Here is a 12,976-nt window from a genome sequence, read left to right as displayed (position 1 = left end):
TCAGGCCAAAAAAAATATAGTGTTACTTAGCATAAAAAAACCTGATTAATAGTAGTTTGTCTCTAATTTCTTTTCCTTTTGTGTGTGAAGATAGTCATTTTATATTACAGAACTATATGAGGAGCTCATCATTTGTTCTCCCCTTCCTTTTTTCCTTCACAAATATTTCTTGTATACTGTTTAATTCATAGATTTGTTACTATGAAGGCTATGCATAGAAACAGTAACTTTCTGTTTTCAAGGTGTTTATGCTGTAGTTGATAAGAGAGGAAATAAAAAGTTAATTTAAGATCTGTATAATATTTGAGAGCTCATAAGTAAGAAGGTACTGTAATGTGAAATACCTTAGGGTTAATGCTACACAAGCTCAGTTGTAGAAGGGAATAACTTGGACTTGGAGATCTGGGGCTTAGGCTAACTGAATGGAAGGGACCAACAGATGCAGGGATGAGGGAGCAGAGTGTGCAGGGTGGCATGAAATAGGGAGATGAATTCCATGAGCATGTATTCCATATAGCATGTATTCGTGCGGCAGTTTGGCAGTGTTCTGAAGTTGGCCAAAGTGGATTTTTCATGAGGAAAAGGAAAATAAAAAAATAAACCAAATCAGAGAAAAAAGCCCCAGACTGTGTGGGTAATTAAATTCTAGGCTACGGAGTTTGGACTTCAACTCTGGGTGATGGGCATGGTCCTGGCTCTCAAAGGAGTTTTTTAAAAGGGAAATTTGTATTTTAACCTATTATATTAGAAGGATCTTATTTGTAATACTTCTTTTTTCTGCACTGGATTGTAGGGTGGAAGCAAAATTAGAACACTGGTATATAACAGGTCTGAGACAGCAAGATATTGTACCATCACTTGTGGCTTCAATTGGTGATACTGCATCATCCTTGCTTAAAATTGAATTTGAAACCAATCCAGAGAATAGTACTGCTGACCAGACTTTGGTTGTTCAGTCTCAGCCTGTGGAGGTCATCTACGATGCTGTGAGTACAAGGAGAAAGTGAATCCTTATTAAACACGTCTTATGCTTCTGACATATGGTTTTCTTCTTTTTTCCTTTTCATATTTAACCTTAATTTACTTAGTAGTTCAGTTTACTGACACTTTTTTCTTGATTAAAGAGCAGTACATGTTTAGCAGTTAATTTTGATTTTTCATATGCTACAGATTTTTTTGTACTGTATGCTTATGTTAAATTTTTTAAAAAAGTAATATACCCTTAAAGAAGTCTGTGTTTATTATACTGGCTAACTACTCACAAATAACTACACACCAGTTTCCTACCCCAGTTTCTTTTTGCTTATTTTCCCTTTCTCTTCAATGTTTGGAACCAATTTAAAAAGCTTTAGCAGCAAATGAAAGAATTTTAGATACTGTTCACGTGAGAAAAAATCATTGCCATTTCTTTGCTGTTGAAAATGCTGGCTCCAGTTCTGTATCTGTAGCTCCATCTTTATTCAGACTCTCTTAACTCATCTTGAGCATCACTCGTTCCATCACTTGTAGGTTGGCCCCACTCTGTCACTGAGATCCCTGACTTATTTTTACTGTACAGTTTAGAAGTAAATTCACAGTGTGGGTGGGAGGCAGAACTTACTGTATTCTGTGATTTTTTTTTTAAATTAAAAAAAATTTAAATTGTGGTAAAATACATAGAACATAATTTCCCATCTTAGCCATTTTTTAAGTGTACAGTTCAGTAGGGTTAAGTACATTCACACCATTTTACATCCAATGCCCAGAACTCATTCTTTCTTGCAAAATGTCTGAATTTAAGTTCAAGTTTTGGGTGTAAGTAAGGACTGAACAGCTTTCTTATTTTCTTTCTAAACGTCAAAGTGCAGGAGAATCCAGTTGCAGTATAGAGAGGTGGAGTTTCACCTTCTAATCTGGAGGCCAAGTCTAGAAGTAATGCCCCATTGCTACATCAATGTGATACCGTAGAACATACTTAGGGTCACCTTAACGATATGCACACATTTGTTGCCTTTCCAATAAGGTGAAGTGGGCTATACCATTTTTCAGGTTCCCTTTCACTCCAGAGGGAGATGTAGTAGGGTAGATTGTCTTTGGAGGTACCACCTCAGTTCAGAGCCAGAGTTGATTAGAATTAAACTGAAACTTTAAATTTTGTAATATAGAAAGTACTCTGTATAACTTGTTTATATTTTAAATGATTTTACAGAAAACCATCAATGCAGTGGTTGAATTCTTTCAGTCAAATAGGGGATTAGATCTTGAGCAAATAACATCAGCTACATTGATGAAGCTGGAAGAAATTAAAGAGAGAACAGCTACAGGTAAAGAATTTGCATAAATGTCATCTAAACTCTCAAAGTTTTTTGCTGTTCTAATGTAAATACTATGTTTAAAATAGTGTAGGTAGTTTTTTTGTCAAATATAACTGCCAGACGGGGTGAGAAAGAGAATAATATGGGGCACAGGTGATTCTGTCTGCTGTTACCTTCAGGAACCTGTGCTGCAGAGTGAACTTGAGCTGGAAAACATCCCTGTCTCAGTTCTTAAGCGACTGTTCACCATACTGTGTGTGAATCGAGTTTTAAAGATACATACTTTTGTGCATTATGGCCTCTAATCTTAAGCCACCTACTGTATATGGTTACTTAACTAAAGAAATAATGAATTTTTCTATCTCTGGCTAAAATACTAGCTGTGTTGGGTTTATTATATTATGCAATATGATTGTTTCTCATTGACCATATGCAATTTCACCTTACATGCTGAATGGAGAATCTAATCTGTGAAAAGAACTTCTCCAACATACTTTTCAAGTGATCTTATTCTCGTTGTTAATAATATGATTACATATTTCAAATTGACTGCATAATCTTTCATCATTTCTTTTTCTTCTTTTAGGACTTACACATATTATTGAAACCCGAAAAGTTCTTGATTTAAGGATAAATCTGAAGCCCTCGTATCTAATAGTTCCACAGACAGGTTTCCACCATGAAAAGTCAGATCTTCTCATCTTAGATTTTGGTACATTTCAGGTAGGTGTATATGCATTTCTGTCTGCTCATTTTTGCTCAGTTTAGCAGCTAGCTGTCTGACAGTATGCTGTTTTTCCCTCAGAGTTCACTTAAACTAAACCTAGACTTATTTCTTGTTAGCATTTTGTCAAGCCTAGCTTAGATTGTGTAGTTTGTATGTATCTTACCGCTATTAAAAAAACAACAGCTAACATTTTCTGAAATGGTGGATGATTTGACATTGAGGACTGGCTTACTGCTGTCTTTTCCTAATTAGAGAGAAGCACTCCTAGTTTTCAAGCACTCCTAGGTTTCCAGAATCTAATTACATAGTTTTCTTTGTTAATTTATATGTCTTGAGAATAGAAAATTATACAGATATGAATATATGTTTGTTAAATCACTGACATCAACTAAGAGTTGATGAGTACGAGAGCATGAGAACTGTAAGGGTTTGGTGTTGAACCTCCTAGAAATCCAATCTTCTGAGAAAAACTGAAGATTTCAAAAAATGTAGTCCTGAATTGATCCTTGTTTCCTTTAGGAAGAGGGAAAAGCAAATCGAGATTGGAGCTGAATTCTAATGGCCTAATTATTCTAGTTATATAGTGGGGAGAGGAAGGAATAAAACCTTCTGTTTCATGGTGAAGAGTTTAGGATAGCTGGTAGGGAAGCTTGAGCCACAAGTGGTGACAACTCCTGAGAGCCAGGAAGAGTCGCATGTCTAGACGGGTTATTTGAGATAGACAGCTGTGTGACTCATCTTGTCATTAATTTGAATGTGCTGAGGGGCTTCCCTGGTGGCGCAGTGGTTGAGAGTCCGCCTGCCGATGCAGGGGGCGCGGGTTCGTGCCCCGGTCCGGGAGTATCCCGCGTGCCACAGAGCGGCTGGGCCCGTGAGCCATGGCCGCTGGGCCTGCGCGTCCGGAGCCTGTGCTCCACAGCGGGAGAGGCCACAACAGTGAGAGGCCCATGTACCGCAAAAAATAAAATAAAATAAATGTGCTGCGCACCTGTTACCCAAATGTAATAGAGATGTATGCTGAAATGGTATATTCCTAATAAAATATTTGCTAATAATTATTAGAAAATTAAGCAAAATATGAATTCATTAAGGGCAATGTTTTAATTTTATTTAGGCTTTAAGAAAACACAACTAAAGTATGTTGATATAAAGATTTTTCTGTTAAAAAAATTGAAGGTTTTTCTCCATTTCAGCTTAACAGTAAAGATCAGGGTTTGCAGAAGACTAGTAATTCATCTCTGGAAGAAATAATGGATAAGGCATATGACAAGTTTGATGTGGAAATAAAAAGTGTGCAACTACTCTTTGCAAGAGCAGGTAAACTGTTGCTCAGTTTTCAGGATCTTGAAATTATGTTGAGTAGCATTGGTAAATAGATACGCATGTTTACGTGTATATCAACCCTGATAACATTTTGAACACATATACTGTTGGTCACTTAAGGGAACCAAATAGGAGCCCATCAGTGAAAATCTTTGTCACAGTTACAGAGATGTGGCTGTTCATCTTAGGGTACTTAGTACCATTTGAATCTAAGTCCAGTCATTGCCTGTTTTTTTTTAAAGTGACATAAAACTGCCCAGAATATGGAATAGAAGTTGCAGTTGGCTTATGTTCCTCTGTCCCAGTGTGTTTGGGATGTCTCAATGTTGTTTTCCCTTGCTGCCTTTATTTTTAAATATTTTACTATTAGCCTAGTCTTTATTTGAGTGGCAGTATGTTTTTTACTTTTGTAGATACCTGAGAAGTATGGATATAGTCTTTAAATCCGAAAAGTAGTGAATTTAATTATTTTCCAAAAGCTTTGGTGGTTTCTACTGCTTAAATGAAGATTGTTGGTTCTCTGTATTTCTTTAGTTTCTAGAAGCAATAATAAGTATTTGCAAAGTATCCTTGAGTATATCACTCTGTGGTAGGTCACTGAAGGAAAGGACATAGTTTCTGTGTGCAGAGTGTATACTATAGTGGGAGTAATGAGATTTATTAAAACGTAAATATATAATGCTCTACTTAGTTTTATAGATTGAGCCTATTAATTCCTTGAAGAGAAGTACCTATACAGACCATTAAAGCTGCCTTTTCTTTTGTATGTACTTAATAATAATTGTTTGAATTATAAGCAATAAAAGATGTTCATTCATTGCCATCAGTTAAGATCTGTGTAGAGTTCTTTCAGTTATTGGAAGTCTGTCTTTGGAACCTTCTTATTTGGAAGATTTTGTCATAAAATCTTGCTTGATAAAACTCATTTTTGCTTTAGAATTATTGCACTTAGGACCCCCAGAAACCTCTATTTTTCTTGTCTTTCTTTCCCTGTTTTTTCCTTTTTTCATGGCAACTCCCCAACCTTGATCTCTAATTCTGGAATCAAGGCAGTAAATTCTTAGGTTTTTTTCCCTGTTTGCTTTAAAATGTAAGATGTTATTAGAAAACATTCTTCAAATAAATGTTTAAAATTATTTTTATATCATAGTCTTTGACTTTTGTCAATCTGTGTTAAAAAATATAGGTCATTTAGCTTGTATGTTGAAAGAAGTAAAAGTCATCATTGAATATATTTGTTAATTATTTTCTAATAGGTTACTTTTCCATAGAAAATCTGATAATCTAAAACTAATTAATAAATAAAAACTAGTCATTTAATTAAAAAATTTTTTTAAGATGAAAACTGGAAAAAGTGTCGATTTCAGCATCCATCAACTATGCATATATTGCAACCCATGGATATTCACGTTGAGTTGGCCAAGGCAATGGTGGAAAAAGACATTAGAATGGCTAGGTAATGTATGAGTTTCCTTTATATTATAAAATCAACAAGGTGAAATATATCTGCATCAGTTACTGAATTTTAAGAAAGCAAAGCTAGATTTCTGAAGGACAGAAAAAAATAATGATTATCTTACAGCAGAAATACATTTTTAAGGAAATGTTTATTTGAATTATGTATCACCTCTCTTATTTCAGAAGTACTTGGGCTTTTACATTTTGTGAAAGTTGGTTATCCCTGTTTTTGAATGGATCGAATTCAAGGTTCAATATTGAAATATAAAATCTTCAAAAATTATAGGCTCTTTTGATTATGGAACCATATAAAATCTTGAGAATAATCTAAGGGAATGGAAAGTAGAAACTGAATTTTGAATTTAAGTAGATAATTATGAAATTATCTGCTGCCTTCTTAAAAACAGCTTTGTTGAAGTATTACTGACGTTTAATACACTATGTTTGTTTAAAGTGTACATTTTGATAAGTTTTGACGTAAGTATTTATCTATGAAACCATCACCATCATCAAGATAATGAACACATCCATCATCCTCAAAAGTCCTTGTGTCCCATTGTATTTTCTCCCTCATATCCTTACCTGCTAACTCCTCTCCCCTCAATCCCCAGGCAACACTGATCTTTCTGACACTAAAGGTTTGTTAGAGTTTTCTAGAATTTTATATAAATAAAATCATAGAGTTGTAATTCTTTTTTTTTGACTTATTTCATTCAGTATAATTGATTAGAGATTTATTCGTATGTGTATCTTTAGTTCATTGATACTCTTTATCAGTTGGAGGTTAAACCAACTGTGCATTACTAGATAAAGCTCTTTTAGTAGTAATGTATTATTCTTTTAAAATGTTGGACTTGGCTTGCTAAAATTTTGTTATGAAGTTTTAAAACCTTACATTTCTGTTTATGAGGGATATTGATCTGTGCTTTTATTTTCTTGTTTTGGCATCAATGTATCAGGCTTCATAGAGGGAAGTTGTGTAGAATTGGTATTTTTTCCTTCTTATATGTTTGGTAGAATTCATCCGTGAAGCCACCTGGGCCTGGAGTTTTCTTTTTTGGGGGAGGGTTTTTAACTACTAATTAAGTTTCTTTAACTTAAATTCAATTTCTTTAATAGATATACGGCTGTTCAGATTATCTGTTTTTTTGAGTGATCTTTGATAGCTTGCATTGCAATGAAAAAGTTTGTCTTTCATGTCTTAGTTGTTGAGTTTATTGTTTTAAAATTGTTTATAATATTTCCATCTTACATTTTTAATACCTGGAGAATTTGTAGTGTTGCTGTTTCTCTCACTCTTGATATTAGTAACTTGTACCTTTTCTCTTTTTTTTCTGATCAGTCTGGTTAGAGGTTTATCAATTTTGTTGATCTTCTGAAAGAATCAGCTTTTAGTTTCAAATATTTTCTCTACTGTATTTGTTTTTTATTTCATTGATTTCCACTCTCACATACAGTATTGCTTTTTTGTTTTGCTTACTTTGGGTTTCATTTGTTTTACTCTCATAGTTTCTTAAGATGGAAGCTGAGACCATTCAATTGAGACCTTTCTTCTTTTCTAATACAGGCATTTAGTGCTTCAAATTTCCCTTGAAATGCTGCTTAACTGTACCCTACACATTTTGAAACTCTTCAGTCAGTAAACTGGGTATTTGTACAACTTTAGTCATTTGTTTCCCATCTTTCAACTTTCCTTTGTTGACTGATGTCCAGTGTCTTTGAAACAGTTGTTTCACATATTTTGTCCATTTTTTTAGTTATTTTAGTAGGGAGGGTTTATCTAGTCCCTCTATTTGGGATGATATTAGTTTTATGCAATGTTTCAGAAATAATAAAGAAGCATCTCACATTTTTACAGTGCTTTTCAATTTACAGAGTACTTTCACAGAAAGTTCAATCCTTTGAGGTAGGAACAGCTAACTGGCCTCTGTTGAACATTAGTGGTTGCATTATACAGAAAAATCATTCTTCGTTTAGTAGTTAGGCATCTGTCAGCTTGAGCTGTTCAAGCTTAGTTAGGAAGTCAAAGATAAACAACCTGAAAGAGCTTTATGAGCAGCAGATAGCTGCCACAAAGTTATTAGGACAAGCAAACCCAGGCAGTTAGGTGTAATAGGGAAGCAGAAGAGAAGCACGTGCTGAAAAGTAAGCACCTGATGAAAGCACAACAGTGATTCAGCAGTAAGTAAAACAGTTAGCCTTCTCATGGAGCTTATATTTTAACCAGAGGAGACATAAACAAGTATACATATGCTATGTCAGGTGCTGATAAATGCTATGAAAGGAAATAATGGGAGGTGAAGGGATAGAGAATGATGGGGTAGATACTCTTTGATGTTCAGAATGAGAAATTTTTGATACCAGGAAATGTTATGTATAGTGTTTTAGGTTTTAAAACATAGATAATTTGTATTTGAAAATGTCTTCCTAAAAATTAGTTAACTTAAGGTTTGGCTGCTTAAGAAGGATACAAAACTTGGCTTACCTAGAGCTTCCCATTCCCTGGCAATGTTGAGGCATTAATATAATTAGATTAAAACATATCCAAAGTAACTTTGACCCCAGAATGTAGTCTCTTCTCCATTCCCTTCCCCACCTCCATAGTATAGAGAAGCTGGACCTTGATACCTTATAGTTGAATTAATTATGTTTTTAGATTTAAAGTATCTGGAGGGCTTCCTCTGATGCACGTGAGAATTTCTGATCAGAAGATGAAAGACATGCTACATTTGATTAACAGTATACCCTTGCCACAGAAATCATCTGCACAGTCTCCAGAGAGACAGGTAAATGGAGATAATAAAAATGCTAAATATCTTTATATTTGTATATATGGTGATTTTTTTCCATCTTTTTGTGAGCTGTTTTGTTTTTCAGTATTGTTTAGGGCCAGTTTCCTTTATTTGATACATTTTTGAGGTTTAATGTGGTTGATTCTGTACAGAACTGCATATGGCATTGAATAAATAAAGACTGTAGCCTATTTTCATTTTGGAGTGGTGGTAGAAAGTCTGTTATAGGGAATAACGGAAAGAAAGATACATAAATGAAAGGAAAAATGTTTTTCAAATTTAGGAAATGTGTTTTAAATAAAGCTAAATATAGAAATCTTCTTTAAAATGTTGCAAAATAAAATGATCATTATAAAATTTTCTTATATGTTAGACTGAAAAGTTCTAGATCACTTTACTTGGAATTGATCTTTACAACATAAATGTTGGACTTCCATTTACTTTGAAATGAAATTTGAGAGCCAACTAATGTCGATACCATTTTCGAGGGACCTGTCAAAAAGACGTATAATTAATATTGTAATAGACAGCAACTGAATGCCACACAATGATAGGTAGACTTATCTACTAGAGTTATACATGGTTCTGCCCTTGTAAATGCAGGTGGTGGTCTTAATAATAAGTAAACTCCAGCCAGCCATTAGTTGATTGCATAACGTTCTTTGTTGGAAGATTTGTGTGCTGTGTATGTGTCTTTCCATCTCTCTCTATTCTCTATTACTTTTTCAGTATTTCTCTCATTTATGTACATTTAATCCTGCTAAATTAGTATGTTTAGAAAACTTTTTGTATTATTTTCTAGGTATCCTCAATTCCTATAACAACAGCTAGTACAAAAGGCCTACTTGGTACGCCACTGTTGCTAGATGGAGTGGAATCAGGGGAGGAAGGTAAAATGTTCTTTATTAAACCAAACCTAGAGATAAACTTTTCAGAAAATAAAGGAATTGTGAAAGTGTTATAGTAGTTTACTGGCTTTATTTCCAGTTGTGCTACTAACCAACAGTGAGACTTCGAGTCATTTATTTTTATTTAAGGCCAAGTTTCTTTGTTTGAATAAAAGTATTTTTGTGATTGACAGTGTTTAAGATTCTAAATAAGCTGCTTTTTTTTGCCCTGATCTCTACTTGATTCTTTTCTCTATCTCTGGTCTAACTGATCTTTTTTCATTTTGAACTAGAATGTAAACTTTATGAGGACAAGGATAATGTCTGTCTTGGTCACCCTGGTGTCCTTAGTGGCTGGTACAGATGGATATGTGATAGATGATACCCAGTAAATATTTTATTGAAAATTGAATAAATAAACTAAAGTGAAAAACAATCAGAAGTGTTGAAGAAGAAAATAGAAGGGCTGTTTGATTTTATATATGATTATCCCATGCCAGGTTGAGTCACTCTGTGGGACTTAGAAAGAAGCTATATTCTGATTCTGAATATGAAGGTTATGTCTAATAAATGAATTTTACTTTTGAGAGATTTCAGTTTGAGTGTTTTATGCAGTTTTCGATGGACATTCTCTCAAGTCAATGGTCTTCTTCCTTTAGAGTCTGATGATGAGTATTTTGATGCTGAGGATGGAGACACACAGACTGGTAAAAGTATGAAAGGGTCAGACATAAAAAAGGTTGCTGAGGCCCCAAATGAGGAGCTCATTAATCTTCTACTGAAGTTTGAAGTTAAAGAAGTATGTATATTTGTTTTGTCCATAAACAAATATATTCTTGTTACTGCTGTCCTTATAAACTGTCTAATGCTAGACCCAAACATTAAGTATATTTAAAATGTGGTACTCTATCCTCCCTACTGCCACCCCCCCACACACACATATACTTCTAAGAAAATGAAATGTTATTTTGTAAAAACTGATACAAGTATGATCTGTGGTACATCTGATCTATTCTGGAAAAGCTCGAGACTCTTAGTTAGGATTTTCTTTTCTGTAGAAAATTTCTGTGACATGTTTACTTTAATATTTTTCAACTTTTAAGCCAAATAATATAGTTTATTGTCATGTTTATAATTTAGAAAAATGTAAACAACCTAAATTTGCAACACGGCTTTTACAGCCATTGAAAGTCTGGTAGTAATAAAAGAAAACATCGACATCGAGAGATGGTCAACACATATCTTTATTTGGGGGAAAAAAAAGCGATTACAATTCCAAGGATATTATGATTCCATTTAGAAAATAAACACACACATACACACACACTTTTTTTTAAAATAAATGACAGTGTTCATCTCTGTGTGGTGGGATTATAGTTTTTCATTCCTGCCTGTTTGCTTTTATATATATTAAAAAATTTTTAAATGAATATGCATTGCTTTGAAATAAAACACAAAAGGTATAAAAAGGAGGTATTTCTTACTGACTGCTTTATATCTAAGTATTATTGGTATTTGTTTAAAGAAAGATATGTTCTCCATGTTTAGACTTCTTTGACTTCTGTCTTTCTCTCATACTCCCATCTAACATATCAGAAAACCCCTTGACTTTACCTTCAAAATGTATTCAAATGATTGCTCTTCCCTTCCACAGCTATTGCACTGTCCATGTCACCATCGTATCTTGATTGGACTATTGCAGTAGCCTCTTGTCTCTCTGCTTCCATCATGTACTCTGTTCTGTAGCTAGAGTGATACTATTTTTAATCTTTTCTTAAAAAAATATTTATCTTTTTGACTGCATTGGGTCTTAGTTGTGTTATGCCGGATCTTTTGTTGTGGCATGCAGGCTTCTCTCTAGTTGTGGTGTGCAGGTTTTCTCTTTCTAGTTGAGGCATGTGGTCTTAGTTGCCCCATGCCATGTGGGATTTCAGTTCCCCGACCAGGGATCGAGCTGTGTGCCTTGCATTGGAAGGCGGACTCTTCACCACTGGACCACCAGGGAAGTCCCTAGAGTGATTGTTTTAAAGGCAAAGTCAGTTCATGCCATTGCTTTGCTCATAACCCTACACAGGCTTCCCATCTCACTCACAATAAAGGGCTAAATTCTTCCCATGGCCTACAAGTCACACCATGTGACTTCTTTGGCTTCATCTGCTGTTCTCTTCTTCCTTGCTCATTTTGCTTCAGCCATATTTCATTTATTCCTTCCATAAATGTTTATCAAGTGTTGTCATGTACCAGGCATTGTTTTAGATACTAGAGCTACAGCAGTAAGCAGAGTTCTTCCACATGGAGCTTACACTTGCCTTTTGTACTTTCTTGTATACCAAAGCATATTCTTTGTGCTTGCTGTTTCCTTTGCCTGGAAAACTTTTCTTGCATGACTTGCTTCTTTACTTCCTTTAGAAATGCCATCTTATTGGAAAGGCCTGACCACACAACACAAAATAGCAACCTTTGCTTTTCCCCATCCTCCCTAGAATGTAAGCTTCTTGAAGACAAGGACTTTGTCTGTCCTGGTCATTTTGATGTTCTTAGTGGCTGGCACACCCTCATACATGGAAAATGATGCTCAATAAATATTTTATTGAGTATTGAATGAATGAACTAAAGTCATAAACAATCAAAATCATCTAAGAAAAAATAGTGCTGTTTGAAATATTTTTCCCAATTTGACCTTTTTTTGCCATTCCGAAGTTTTAAATATTTCTGTGGTGAAATCTAATTTTTTCTTTATATTCTAGTTTTAGTGTGTGTTTAGAAAATTATCCTCCATTACAAAAATATTTACCCATGATTTTATTTATTATTTTATGATTTTAATGCTTTCATTTAAATCATTGATTTATTTGAAATTTATTTTTGTATATCAATTCAGTACTGAATATCTTACTGTACTGTTTTATTGTTTCTGTTTTTCAGTTGACGCTCCTGATTTTTCTTAGGTATATGATTATATCACTGCTAATAATATTAGTTTTTGCTTTTTTTTTTAGCATTTATATTTTTCCAGTTATTGTGCCTGGCTTATAGGTTTCCCCAAAATCTGATAGTTCAAAAGAACTATTTTTATCAAAACAGCTATTTTATCTTGCTAATAGTTTTGTGGGTTAGGAATTCTGGAAGGGCCCAGCTTAATCATTTTTGCATGTAGTCTTTCACATGCCTTCAGTCACATTTGACTAGAGTAGCAGTGACCTGAGCTCTCAGTGGGCCTCGTGGCTCACTCAGGAGGCTGGCAGTTGATGCTGGATGTTGGCTGGGACTTTTTGACCACAGTACCAACTCACGGCCTCCTGACCATGGCAGCTTCAGGGTAGTTGAACTTTTTACATGGCAACTAGCTTCCCCCAGAATGAGAAATCCCAGGTGGAAGTTTCATGGCTTTTTTTTGCGGTATGCGGGCCTCTCACTGCTATGGCCTCTCCCGTTGCGGGGCACAGGCTCCGGACGCGCAGGCCCAGCGGCCATGGCTCACAGGCCCAGCCGCTC

General features: G+C 34.8%; 1 protein-coding gene across 2 annotated transcripts in view; it reads left to right on the top strand.

Moving 5' to 3' along the window:
- The window catches only part of VPS13C (vacuolar protein sorting 13 homolog C), a 174,509-nt gene that overhangs the window by 65,979 nt on the left and 95,554 nt on the right, over positions 1-12,976 (top strand). For both annotated transcript variants that reach the window (XM_067749163.1, XM_067749172.1), the window contains exons 18-25: positions 794-986; positions 2,189-2,303; positions 2,881-3,017; positions 4,215-4,338; positions 5,683-5,800; positions 8,459-8,588; positions 9,397-9,484; positions 10,141-10,280. In XM_067749163.1, the coding sequence (XP_067605264.1) occupies positions 794-986; positions 2,189-2,303; positions 2,881-3,017; positions 4,215-4,338; positions 5,683-5,800; positions 8,459-8,588; positions 9,397-9,484; positions 10,141-10,280 (1,045 nt within the window). The remainder of the gene's footprint in view (positions 1-793; positions 987-2,188; positions 2,304-2,880; positions 3,018-4,214; positions 4,339-5,682; positions 5,801-8,458; positions 8,589-9,396; positions 9,485-10,140; positions 10,281-12,976) is intronic.

This window comes from Pseudorca crassidens, chromosome 1 (assembly GCF_039906515.1).
Source record: "Pseudorca crassidens isolate mPseCra1 chromosome 1, mPseCra1.hap1, whole genome shotgun sequence".
Classification (NCBI taxonomy): domain Eukaryota; kingdom Metazoa; phylum Chordata; class Mammalia; order Artiodactyla; family Delphinidae; genus Pseudorca; species Pseudorca crassidens.
This window is presented reverse-complemented; position numbering and strand designations above follow the sequence as displayed.